Source organism: Poromitra crassiceps, assembly GCF_964638095.1.
Source record: "Poromitra crassiceps genome assembly, chromosome: 2".
Lineage (NCBI taxonomy): Eukaryota > Metazoa > Chordata > Actinopteri > Beryciformes > Melamphaidae > Poromitra > Poromitra crassiceps.
In genome coordinates, this window is record NC_139624.1 from 53,349,803 (window position 1) to 53,363,517 (window position 13,715).

The window sequence follows — 13,715 nt, forward strand, 5'->3', positions numbered from 1 at the left end:
ATATTCGGCAGTTTCACTTTGAGCTCTTGTTCCGCCGCTGGGCACACAGTGTCCGCGGTGTGGTGAAAAGAGGGCAAGAGAGGAAATTAAAACAGAAGTGGATTTATAGTTAGAAAGAGTGCTAAAGATAGTCCGGTCTGGTTATGACGAGTCTCACTGGGTACAGTACGCCAAAGCGATATCCATTGACTCGATGATGCTGTTGTATGTTGCGCGTTTCTGTTGCACCAACGCGGAGAGGTCCTGCGGACGAAAAAGCGCGTACCCTCCCAGGTGAGGGGCTTCTTCCCCGCAGCCTGGAGGATGAGTTGACGGTCGGGCCAGCGGAGTAGGCAGATGAAGATGGCCCTCGGTGGCAGGCCGGGGTCTGGACGTGGCCGAGGCGCCCGGTGTGCGGGAGAAAGGAGGAGGAGGAGAAACCGCCACCTCCACAGCCAGCCACCTCACACACCCCAACTGTTTAATAGTGCCCGGCTCGCATGCCTCTCGGTCGGCTGGCCGGACAATATGCACCCCGCTGCAGCAGCAGCAGCTTCGGGAGGTTTTCTCACTGTGTTCGGGACTTCGGCTCTAACTCGGCCAGATGGCTGGACACGAGTGAAACTCTTCACGGTTGCATTATTTTCTTTAGTGAGTGAGTGGATGGACTTCTGCACGTTTTCAAACTTGTTTTCAAGCTGCTCAAAACCTCTGAGCGATGTCGGACTTAATCGATAGTGTTTCACGGAGTAAAAGTTTAGCCCAAGCGGTGTATCTCCAGCCTCCAGCAGGTGAGTCATTTCCTCATTCATGGCGTGATTGCTTCGTCTTTTTCTTTCTGCTTACCTGTGTTGTGTTATGTTATGTTATGTTATGTTGTTAAAAGAGGGCAAGAGAGGAAATTAAAACAGAAGTGGATTTATAGTTAGAAAGAGTGCTAAAAAAGAGAGATTTTTTTTTTTTTTTGGAAAAAATCCATAGATAAGACGCACCGTTATATAAGCCGCAGGGGGCAAAAAAGGCCAAAAAACGGGAAAAAAGCCGCGGCTTATAGTCCGGAATTTACGGTAGGTGTCATATATTTATTTAGGTGGATTTTTTTTTTTTATGGCACAGGGGTTTTCTGGTGAAAACCAGAAACCCCCCCCCCCCCCCCCCCCGACTTTCAGTCTAAACAGGTTGAAAACTGCCGTGCTTAATATTGTTTGGCCCACGACTCCTTATATTTTTCTGTATAAGGCCCACAACCAAAACAGTTTGGCCACCCCTGGCTTATATCAATTAATTAAACAAGCAAACTCACGGTTTCCTCAAGTGCTGCAAACGAACAGCTTTAGCGAATCTTTAACCAAACTCCATTAAAAAACGTGCAGTTTTAACGGAGGAAGACAGCAGGGGCGACATTACAGAAACTTCCTAAATTCCAAATCCTATCCTAAATGATTGGTAACCATGGTAATTAGAGTTAGGACTTGATATAGGAAAACACCCATTACAGAACAACAGTTCCTAAGTCAATATTCTCATCCTAATTTAAAATGGGAAAAGCGTATTACAGAAGCGTCCCAACTCCCCAAAATCTTAAAAAAGCTCTCCTAACTTTAAGATGCCAGCTATGCTGTCCTAACTAATTTACGCTATTTTCAACTGGAACAGCCATCTTGCATCTCGTTATAACCTATTTATAGCCTACCTACCTATGTTATGGCTGCGCTGTTCTTGCATTTGCAAAACCAACAAAATGTCAACAGGCGCAATGTATTTGCCAAAAGGCTCATGCGGGACCCGAATGACGTTTTGCATTTTGATGACAGAACGCTCGTTAATCGATACAGACTGCCCCGGGACATGATACTGCAGCTAGCCGAGGAGCTGAGACCTGTGTTGGAGAGACCGACTAGGCGACACGGGGCTCTGCCGGTTGTAGTACAACTTACAAATGCACTTTGGTTTTTTGCGAAGGCAGATTTTCAAACTGAAGTGGCCGACATATCCAAAATATCTCAGCCTGCTATGTCATGTAATTTAACTGAGGTAGCAACAGCCATCAGCAATTTGGCTCCTCGGTACATACAGTTTCCAAGGGGGGAGGAATGCCTGATGCAGAGACGGTTTCTGCTATTTTAGCCATTCCCTCTCTTTCACCTCCCGCGTGAGGGTGGCTGAAAACTTTCCGAAAAGCACGTCTTTAACCTTTTCTACGGCGGTCACTAAGACCTCCAACTCATCTGCCTTGAAGTTAAATGCCCTTCGTTTTTGGTCCATTGCCCCACAATCTCAAAAATGTTCGACAACAACAACACACATCGTTAGCCTACTAGCTAATAGCAGGCTACTAGCGCTCCTACTTCCCCGGCGAGTTGAAAAAGGAGGAGGTGTCTGTTGCTAGTGGTTGCTAGGGTAACAGACAGAAAAGTTGATCACCGATGCTGGATGAGTATTTAGGATTTCCTAACAAGACATAAGATAGGATTTAGCAAGATAAGATAGGATTCCTAAAGTTAGTTAGGATTTCCTTCTGTAATACGAAATCAGAAAAAATCCTATCTTAAACTAGTCCTATCCTATCTTAAGACATAAGATAGGGAGTTTCTGTAATGTGGCCCCAGGATTTCAGGCGACTCACATCCAGAATTGACATTTTATTCACTTACAGTAACATCTCCGTGGATCATATACAGTATATGCCGAATTGAAGAGTGGTGTCTGGCAATACATTTTACATAGGCCTACCTCTGTATAATCAAGAACCGTTAAATTAAAGAGATACTCAACACTTTTTCCACTTTTTTCTGCTGAAAATCAATATATATTGGAAAGTAGCTGTGTTCTTGGTGAATCCAGGTCAAAGTCCTGACATTTACTGTAAAACTGCATAATTCCTCATCTCTTCTCACATACCTATTGTTATGACCTGGGGTCCTATGTTTGGTTGTCATGTGTTAACACCAATCCTTTCCTCCTCAGTGTCAGTGTGTATTGCAGTGTGCTTCACTGTGTGTGATTGAGAAACGAGATGCAGGTGGTGTTCACCCTGATTGGTCTGGTCAGGTGATGGGGCTGCTGATGACTGATTGGCTGGTGGAGATCATTTAAGCCAGCTGATGCCATCCTTCCGCCCCTTGCTCTCCACATTCCCAACAATGGCAGCCACGATGCTGAACCTGTGCTTTAGTGCTTATAGGCATGGATGCTTTTGGGTTAAAGTATTATTTAACTTCTGTAAATGGTAAACTGCACTGTGAACTATTTATCTAAGCAAAGTAGCAGTATGTAGGAGTGAGAAGCCTCTTTTGTGTTTGCAACATATTTTCTCATGTTTCTTTTGTAGGAGATTAGGTAAGAGACATGTATTTTGTTTAACCCATCCTTTTATTTTGGTAGGGGAGTTTAGGGTTGGGGTTTAGTTCCTTTTGTTTGTTGTGTTGGCATTTTCTCTGGTCCAAGTCAAAATAAACTGTTACTTTGTGAACTTTTGATCCTGGTTCTGGCTGTCCATTCTTGGGAGTGGGAAGAGTGGGGGCACTTTTGTGTTGCGGACCGGTTCCCCTAGGCCGGTTCGTAACACTATGCAGTTCCATAGAATCCAAAAAGGCAAAAAGGCCAGCTGTAGACTCAAATTTCCCTCTCTTTCTATTGACAGAGCTCTTGACACCACGCGCTGGGCCTATGGAGTGTGGAGAATTGTTGAATAGAGAGAGAGATTTGTGGAGCGTTTTGATTAGATTGCATAGTGTAAATTGTAGTATTTAGTGGTTTAGTTTTAGAGTACATCAGAGGGTTGTGTTTGTTTGTAAAATAAAAATAAATGTTCGTCTGTTTGCATAAGTATGTGAGAAGAGATGAGGAATTACTCAGTTTTACAGTAAATGTCAGGACTTTGACCTGGATTCATCAAGAACACAGCTAATTTCCAATATATATTGATTTTCAGGAGAAAAAAGTGGAAAAAGTGTTGAGTATCTCTTTGTAGTATTTAGTGGTTTAGTTTTAGAGTACGTCAGATAGCCTAGGTTGTGTTTGTTTGTAAAAATAAATGTTCGTCTCTTCGTTGAGTTTAGTTTAGTGGCCAGGGACAGGTTAGGGATAGTCATGGGTCGAAGGTGTTGTGTTCCCGGGTGCAAAAACTACACCGGTGTGCAGTGCATCAGTTTCCCGGAGACTTGGACATCCCGCTGGAATGGCTGCGGCAACTGGGCCTAGCAGATCCACTGCCTCGAGAGGGTGTTTGTCTGCAATCCTGCATTCCCCCCCGGATAGTTTCTCTAACCCACTGCCCCAGTAGGGCAGCGCCGGTGTCACGGCCACCACCAGCATTACGCTGTGTTGTTTTATGTGAATATTTCGGTTGGTTAGAATGCATTTCAAGAAACTGCTCTAGCTTTCATTGCAAAACTTCGGCCAATGCTAATTAGCTGACTCCTGTCTGCCTGCAATCACGCTAGCATATTAGCCAGGCTAATATGCTCGAGGCTAATTTAGCCTCGAGCTACACTGAAGAACACAGACCCCGACAGCTTTGACTGGTGCTGGCTCGCTCCCCCAGTGGTCCCGATGCTTTCATACACTTCTATTACCTTCAGATAAAGGTTGTAAGCTCACCTGTAACTATCTGTGACATTCCTGATACCATCCACTTCCATGATCTTTAGACATGTGTTGTAAACCCATCCCAGCGTATCGGCGACATTTTGGAACCCTCAGTATTGTGCTAATGCTAGACTATGCTAACCCTAACTTTTACAGTAACGAACAAGGCTCATTCAGGGCAGGCTTAGTTTTATAACTTTTACCTGCTGTTCCTGCACATCACAGCACAGGCTAAATGATGCAACATAAATATACATTATGTAAAGTCATGGCATAAATGTGTTTTTATTGAAAAAGTGCGCGTCAAGTAAGCTAGTCTTGTTGGAGTGGATATCACAGTGCAACCATGCTACGGTCAAACTTCCCACTTCACTATATCACGTTGTATTTGCGAGGGGTATATATACACCCCATCGCTGTATGTGTGTTTCTCTTAGGGTTTACATTTCATTTTATTTTGTCCAATATTCAAATATTCCAGAATTGCATGTTGTGTTAAAAATAAATATGTATCTAACTTTTTAGCCTGATTTGATGATTTTCTTGTAAAAAGTTATGCTTTCTGGGAAATATCCAAACAACGCTGGTGTTTGGACAGGAGAAGGGAGGGGGTGGTGGATGGGGAGAAGGGAGAAACAGGAGCAGCAGATCCATTCACAGCGCTAGCTGGCTTTAAATGAAACTACACATGCGCGAGCAGGAAATGCACAGAGCTCTGCCATTGGTTCTGAAATTTGCCCATCCCACAAAAGCTCATCCTATCCAAATGTGGAGTGGGCAGATTCGAAAGGCTGAAAACTTCCTGCCCTTTTTTGAAAAACTGACATGATCTGATTTGTTGGGGTTGAATATCTCTTTAATATGTGATGTTTTTCATAGCGAGACGACGACAATCACATACTACGCGGAAAAGAGTGCCAAACGTGGGTACTGTTGCATCAGCCTATATCGAGACATATAACCTAACTTTTTGGGGATAAATAAATTGAAAACTAGTCAGATATGACTTGAATGGCACTTGTAAAATCATCCACAGACCACAGGTTAACATTAGTGCGACCACTATTTTGACTGGCAGCTTTTGGGCGATGTAACAAAGGCAAGCACTCCATTTTTTGGCACATTGCCACCCCACAATATCGCCTGAATGCATCGGAATGCATCGGGAACTTCACAGTGAGACATGTGCTTTATGGAGTAGTGGAGAAAAGTGTTTGACAGAGATCTCATGTTGTGGATGCAGTGTATGGAGACCTGTGTGCACGTTTTGGGTATAGTGCCCAATTCTGTTCTTCAGGCTCTCCTCCGCACCGCACCCCACCGCCCCCGCGCTCCCCCCAGCCACTCTACTTGGCAGAAAAAACTGAGCATTTCCTGCCATTTCTAAACAAAGACCCCTCATGTCTAGAAAGGTAAAACCGGAAAATATCCTGCTCTGGCTAGCCGGACATGGTCCAGACTTCATGTTTAGAAGTGGCTAATGACTATTTTGGTCATGGGTTTTATACACTTTCTGTAATAAAACAAGCTAAAAGCATCAATCTTATTATCATATGGTGGACGTGGGACAAAATCCTATCAAATGGGGGTCTGTGGTCTAATCTTTGTCAGTTTAGGGGTCCTTCATGTGAGAAGATTTGAGAACCACTCAATTAAGCTAATAATCAGGACCACAGCACAGTCACTGCCCTATCCCTTCAAATCAACATGTATGGGTGTTGGATGTGGTCAGGGGTGAGATTCAAACACACATACCTGTTTGGTGGACTTCTTAGTGCCATTGTAGATCCTCCAGCACAAGCCAGGACCCCCGCTGGCGATGTGTCGTCCCACCTCAAACTCCCGTGTCACCGGGTTGCCCATGACAGCGCTGGTGACATCAGCGGTCACCTTGGTGACGGTGCTTTTCAGCTTGTTCAGCATGGACTCCATGTTCAGGCTTCACAGGGCAGCTGGGGTGACAGAGAGGGAGGGCAGACCACAGAGGACAAGTTAGCAAGAATACAAATATAGAATACAAAATATAGGCCTAGACAGAGATACACCACAGTGGGTCAAAAATGGAAACACAACCATAGTTTTAAGTCTTCATAAGAAGTAGTCCAACCCCTTCTAGTTAAAGAGCATGGTGCAGGTTAGAGACCTTCTAGTTAAAGAGCATGGTGCAGGTTAGAGACCATTTCGCATTAATATGTGGGACTTTTATGTAGCAATTAGGATTCTCTTTTGTTTTTTGGGTATTTTCATAAGAAGCTTGCGTCCTAACTATAAATTCAAATTTTGAGGACTACGGATGCAAATTAGCTTTCAGCTAAATCCGACATATTTACTGTTATCATATACTGTAGATGACTCTGTATTAGGGGTGTCACAATATATCGTCCCACGAAATTTCGCGATAGTAAAACGTCACGATATGTATCGTTGAGATGAAATCAAATATCGCTATTTTTATTTTTTATTTTTTCAAAAATAGACTAAGAAACGTCTTTGTTTGTTGAAGTTCAATCAGTGGAAAGTAGTTCAGTTGAACAAGTCTCTGAAGAGACGCATGAGAAGTTATACAGGAGAGAAACCATTCAATTGAGTTTCTGGCAAAACTGTTTACTTGACAGGAAAAACTGAAGATGCATAAAAAATAGACTAAGAAAAGTCTTGTTGTTTGAGTTTGAAGAAAAACTGAAGATGCATAATGAGAATTTATACTGCTGAGAAACCTTTTAGTTCAAAGTAAATCTAAGTGACGGTGTAACTCATTCTATTTCAAGATAAGCCTTATCTCCAATCTCATGTTTTTTCTAGTTGTTATTGTAATAACAATTTCCCACAACAGCATGTTTTGTATTTGTGCATTTCAAATAAAATACTACTTTTCCAGTCATATATTGTCATTATTCAAGTTTAAAAAAATATTGTTAAAATCGTATCATATCGTATCGTTATCGTGAACCCAGTATCGTGATACGTATCGTATCGTGAACTGAGTGTATCGTGACACCCCTACTCTGTATAGTTAAATGTTCATCAATGTGTACTTTTCCTGACCAAATAAACAAAACAAAAATGTAACCTGCACCACGCTTTTTAACTCATTGAGTGCCAATGATGTCGATCGACGTCAAAGTAAATAGTGACGTAGAGTGCCAATGACGTCAATCGATGTCAAATGCGTTTTTGACGGTGGGACGTGGATCAAAGCCTCCTGCATCTCCTGTACAAATATTGTAGCTATTGAAGGTGTATAACCTATTTTACGGACTCATTAGGTGGCGACAGTGCTCTCCAGATTAGAGAAAGGTCAGGAAAACAGCAGGAAAAAGCCCCGTGATGAAAGAGAAACTGCTCATGCTGCAGCCAGAGCCATATACAGTAGATTGCTCTGGCTGCAGCTGACGTTGGCTGCGAACAGCAGTCAATCCGCTCCCACAACTGAGCCCCTCTGCCTCTGTCTGTCTGTCTGCATAGTTTCTCCACACGATTAGCCGCCAGAAAAGCAGCACCCGACACTGAAAAGCCAAACCATTCTCAGCAGTCCGGTTTGGCTTTTCCGTGTCGCGCTGGGAGCCGGCGCACAAAAACGGAGCACTCCGAAAATAGACACTGGGTGCGTGAGGCTGTGTGTTAGTGTGGGGAGGAGTTTGCAGCTGAGGGGGGGGAGAGGGGGGTGGGGCACGCAGGGCACCACACAACTACACCACGTCACTACATCAGAAAATATTAGCTAGTCAGTGAATGTGCTTGAAATGCTTCATTTCACAAAAGGCTGAATAACTCAGCTTCTAATTTGAAACGCCTGAAAACGCTGAAAACAACCTATCTTCTCCGGCTCATAACTAAAGAACGGAAAATGGTATTGTTGGAGAAAAATATAAGTTCCATTGTCATTTCCTAATCAATAAGCTATATTTGCATACACATAATTATTCTCCCCTTTGCTCTGACCCATGACATTTCACACATATAGAATAGCAGAGGACTTCTCCTCTCTGCTCCTCTTATTTGCTGAGACCTTGGTCAGTGCGTGATGTTCCAATAACAACTGATACAGACAGGCAGCCCTGTAGGCTCCAAGTCAAGTCATCACCCCCTCCTCTCTGCCTTTCCTCCTCTCTGCTCTCTCCTTAGTATAAAGCATATGTTGACTGTTGGCCATTTGCTGAATATTTGACTCTGTACATCAGGGGTGCCCACACTTTTTCAGCTTGCGAGCTACTTTTAAAATGACCAAGTCAAAGTGAGCTACCAAGCATATTTATTTATATATATATACACTGAGTATACAGTGGAAAACAGTGGAACAGTGGAAAAACAGTGGAAACAGTGGAAAAACAGTGGAAACAGTGGAAAAACAGTAAAAAAAAAAAAAAAAAAAAAAAAAAAAAAAATTCTTCCTCAATGCCATGCGATCGACCACACTACCTTCGCGATCGACCGGTCGATCGCGATCGACGTATTGGGCACCCCTGCTGTACATTAATCAGACATGTGTACATTGAGATTCAAGCCCTCTGACAATATACATATTGCAGAGATTGTATGGTAATAAATATACTTTTATACATCTTCCTAGACTCATGGCTTCAATTCATTTGGTAGATAAGCTGTTCTAATTATCACATTTAGCGGATGTATAGAATTTTATTCTCTATCAGGTATCAATAAACTTTTTTTTGCTGATGATACAATAGAGTCTCCTTGTTCTTTGTGCGTGTTCGGTGTTTACATAGTAATATCACACAATATTCTGTGGGCCTCGAGAAATCACTGAAAACGCTCTGAAACTCTGGCACTGTTCTCCGTTCTCTGTTTGTCCGTTCTCCAAAAGTGGCTGGCACTCAATGAGTTAAGCAAAAAGCCTTCCACAATCTATCACACATGCACTCTGACGCACCTGCCTCTTTGTCAGCGTTTTAATAAGGGGGGAAATGTACATATCAAAGTGCACACCAACATCCTGTGCTGCTGGCTGTTGACAATGAGCAACAAACCACCCCAAGCTGTCCCCAAAAGTATGGGAGGGCAGACTAACTGCAAACTAAGGGGTGGGCGATATGGCAAAAATATCATCACGATTCTTTCAGCCAGGATCACGATCCACGATCTTATAACGATTCTTTTTCATCTTGGTTTTTAAGACTATTTTGCAAGTTACTGAACAGTACAAGTACATCCAAACTAATTTCAGGGTTCGTATGGTCATGAGAAACCTGGAGGTTGCTTTTGTTTGGTGATCTTTCACGTGATTGTTGTCATTTTAATTTGCTAGTTTAATGGTGAGAGAGAGAGACCGACAGAGAGAGAGCGAGCTCTGTCTGACATACGGGTCGGCACACACACACACACACACACACACACACACACCACAGCGTTGACGTTAAGCCGTGAGAGAGGGGGAAACTGAGCAGAAACACGCTCACCTGGGAATACGAGGCAGGATGACAGCAGATTAATAGAAATGCGTCCTCGCATTGAAAATAACTGCCCAAATCCGACTGAAGCAAATTAAACTCAAACTATAAAGCAGCCATATATATGATTTAGACACTTTTCCCACTCTATCTGCCTGTCTGTCTCTCTACCCGCATATTTGTTTAGTGTGCGTGTGTGTTGTAAAGAGGTTTAATTTGCGTTCGTGTCATTTTCATCGCCATTTATTATAAGAGCATTGTATCGTCCCGGCTCCGTCCCCAAATTAATTTTCATCGTCCCTGACGCTATTTTTAACGTCCCCAGGATGACGGGAGGTCCTGTCGAGCCCTGGTTACGTGTGTATAGCCTCTTCTAAACATGAACTGCGGATTATAACCGTATAATCAGGTCCGACTATCTGCTGCAGTTACCCTGCTAGACGTGACTCAATAAACCGCTTAATCACTTTCTAAACATGGGGAGAAGCTCCGGCACGGTTTGGAGCACAGTGCTGCTGCCTACTGCAGAGGACAAGTAGGCTACAGAATAGGCTACAATTTTCTGCTCTGGAGAGTATGTGTGTCAAACTAGTCTCACATAGTCAGACCCACCGTCGACTAGGGATGGGCATTTCTAGCAAAAACACTATTCGAAATTCGCTGGCCAAATTCAAATTTAATTCGAAATTCGAAAATAAAAATAAAAATGTAAAAAAAATTAAAAATGTAATTTTTTTTTTTTTTTTTTGTGAGTGAAATGTTGCATTGTCTCCCCTGATTCTAAGTCTACGGCTTTATTAATTAATATAAAAAGCTTCTGCTGTGGATTTTTAGCTCAAACAAGCATTGCACCACTGAAGTAAAGAACATGTTACATGACATTGACATTTTCGAAAATAAAAAACAGTTTTGACAATCATGAGTGGTTCATTAACACATTCAGTGCCAGCGACGCCATATGGCGTCAAGAGAAATTTACCGTAGAGTGCCAGCGACGCCAAATGGCGTCAGTAACTCGAAATTGTTTTTTTGACGGGGGGGTGTCGATCTATGCCTCTTACATCGCCTCTTACAATATGATAGCTATTGAATGTGTCTAACCTATTTTACAGAACCCTTAGGTGGCGACAGCGCACTCCAGATGAGAGAAAGTGGAGTAAAACCATAGAGTAAAACACACAGAAGAAGTCGTTTGGGAAGAGGAAATCGCATCGCATCCGTCCGTATGCAGCTGCTTCATTGAAGCATAACGTAGCTGTGCCCCTGCAGCAGCCAATCTGCTGTCACAATTGAGCACCTCGTGTCCGCTGCAACAATCCATTTGCATAATCAGCCGTGGAGTTCTCAACTGGAAGCATGGTGACATACACGCGGGTGTAAAAAAGCTGGACTAGCGGACTTTTCACTGCTGAGCACACGCAGAGAGCAAACGCATTCACAGCAGAGCAGAGCAGAGAGCTACTCCTCCCACAACGGGGGGGGGGGAGGAGGAGGGGGGGAGGTGGGGCACGCAGGACACTACAGCATACAACAGACCCGCAGGCAGCTGCAGCATTACATCAGAAAATATTAGCAATGAGTCAATGATGTGCTTGAAATGCTTCCTTTCACAAAAGGGTCGTTATCTCAGCTCGTAGAAAAAAAGGGATGTTTTTGGTCTAATCAAGCTATCTTCTCCGGCTCATAACTAAAGAACGGAAAATGGGATCAATAAACTTTTTTTTGCAGGTGATAGAAGAGAGTCTCATCGTTATTTGTGCGTGTTCAGTGTTTACATAGTAATTATTAAAGAAATGATATGACTGTTTTAAAATGCATTGCGGCCTATGTGGCACAGTACAGCACCTTTTGCTCAAGGGCCGTGGCACTCAAAGTGTTAAATATTTAGTAGGCTCAGGTCTGAGTGCCAAAGGGGTGCCAAAGTCACCCCCTCTCCCTCTTCATGGGATTTCATCCGCCATTCATTTTTCCATAAACCTTGCTTAACACGTTCAGTGCCAGCGACGCCATATGGCGTCATTAGAAATTTACCGTACAGTGCCAGCGACGCCAAATGGCGTCATAACTCCAAATTGTTTTTTTGACGGGGGGGTGTCGATCTAAGCTTCTTACGTCGCCTCTAACAATATTGTAGCTATTGGAGGTCGATAACCTATTTTACAAACCCATTAGGTGGCGACAGCACTCTCCTGATCAGAGAAAAAGGAGCCAAACACACAGAAATAGTCACTGGTGAAAATGAGGAAATCGCATTGCATCCGTCCGTATGCATCGACATGCCTCCATAAACGAGCACAACGCCAGCTGTGCCCCCAGCAGCAGCATCCGCTGTCACAACTGAGCACTTCCATGTACGCTGCAACAGCACATTCACATAATCAGCATTATTATTCCGAACTGGAAGCATGCCAGCCCGTGACAAACACACGCGGAACCAAAAAGCTGAATGTCGCGCACCATTCACTGTGTGTGCGCAGCAAACTCAGCAGAGACTGAGAGCCACCAGACACATAAGACACACCCAGGAGGCGTGTGCAGTTGAGGGGGGGGGGGGGGGGGAGCACGGAGAGCAGCAGAGCAGCATACACTTCACCCAGACAGACCCAGACATCAGAAAATTAGCTTCAGAGTCAGAGATGTGCTTGAAATGTTTAATTTCACAAAAGGCTCATTATCTCAGCTCGTAGAAAAAAAGGTATGTTTTTCGTTCAATCAAGCTATCTTCTCCGGCTCATAACTAAAGAACGGAAAATGGGATCAATAAACTTTTTTTTGCAGGTGATAGAAGAGAGTCTCATCGTTATTTGTGCGTGTTCAGTGTTTACATAGTAATTATTAAAAAAATTATATGACTGTTTTAAAATGCATTGCGGCCTATGTGGCACAGCAAGCAACCTTTTGCCCAAGGGCCGTGGCACTGAAAGTGTTAAAATGCTTATAAAAATTGTTTTACTTGCTCAAACCAAGCGATTTGACTATACTTAGAATCAGGGGAGACAATGCAACATTTCACTAAAAAAAAAAAAAAAAAAAAAAAAAAAAAAAATCTTTTTTTTCTTTTCGAATTTCGAATTTCAATAATAAAAGTCGACCTTGATAATAACAACGATTATTCGAAAATTCGAAATTCGATGCCCATCCCTAGCGTCTCCTCGTCGGCGCTGGATGTCCCGACCTCGAATTGGTACTGCGCCTCGAGGTCCACGTCTTCGAAGCTCGACGTGCTGAGAGAGCGAATTTGCGATTTGACTATACTTAGAATCAGGGGAGACAATGCAACATTTCACTCAAAAATTTTTTTTTTTTTTTTTCGAATTTCGAATTTCGAATTTCGAAATTCAATAATAAAAGTCGACCTTGATAATAACAACGATTATTCGAAAATTCGAAATTCGATGCCCATCCCTACCGTCGACGTCATCAAGCTTCCAGCGACGGAGGTAGATATAATCTACGGCTGGCACTGCGAGACTAGTGTCAAACCAACCCGTGTTCGTGTTCAGCCTTGCCTATGCCTTGCCTTTACCCACGCTTTTTAATAGGTGTCCGTTTTAGTCAACGAGGCTGTGAGAGAGAATAGCGACCGAAGAAGCAAGATGGACAATGTTGTTGTGCCAGCACATATTCTTGCAAGATCACCTCTCTAAAATGTCCGACTATAGTCAGACCTGGTTATACATATCCAGCATCAATAGAACATTAAATATATCCGATTTATTTTACCTAGGCTAGAGGCTA

The 13,715-nt window shown here is 43.2% G+C and overlaps 1 protein-coding gene across 2 annotated transcripts in view; it reads right to left on the bottom strand.

The window, feature by feature from the left end:
* The window catches only part of scyl2 (SCY1 like pseudokinase 2), a 57,647-nt gene that overhangs the window by 39,419 nt on the left and 4,513 nt on the right, over window positions 1-13,715 (bottom strand). Inside the window, exon 2 of one of the 2 annotated variants that reach the window (XM_083654488.1) lies at window positions 6,325-6,521. In XM_083654488.1, coding sequence (XP_083510614.1) covers window positions 6,325-6,501 — 177 coding nt within the window. In that variant the 5' untranslated portion in view covers window positions 6,502-6,521. Of the gene's footprint in view, window positions 1-6,324; window positions 6,572-13,715 lie in introns of those variants that run through there. The other variant, XM_083654489.1, reaches the window with a different exon arrangement.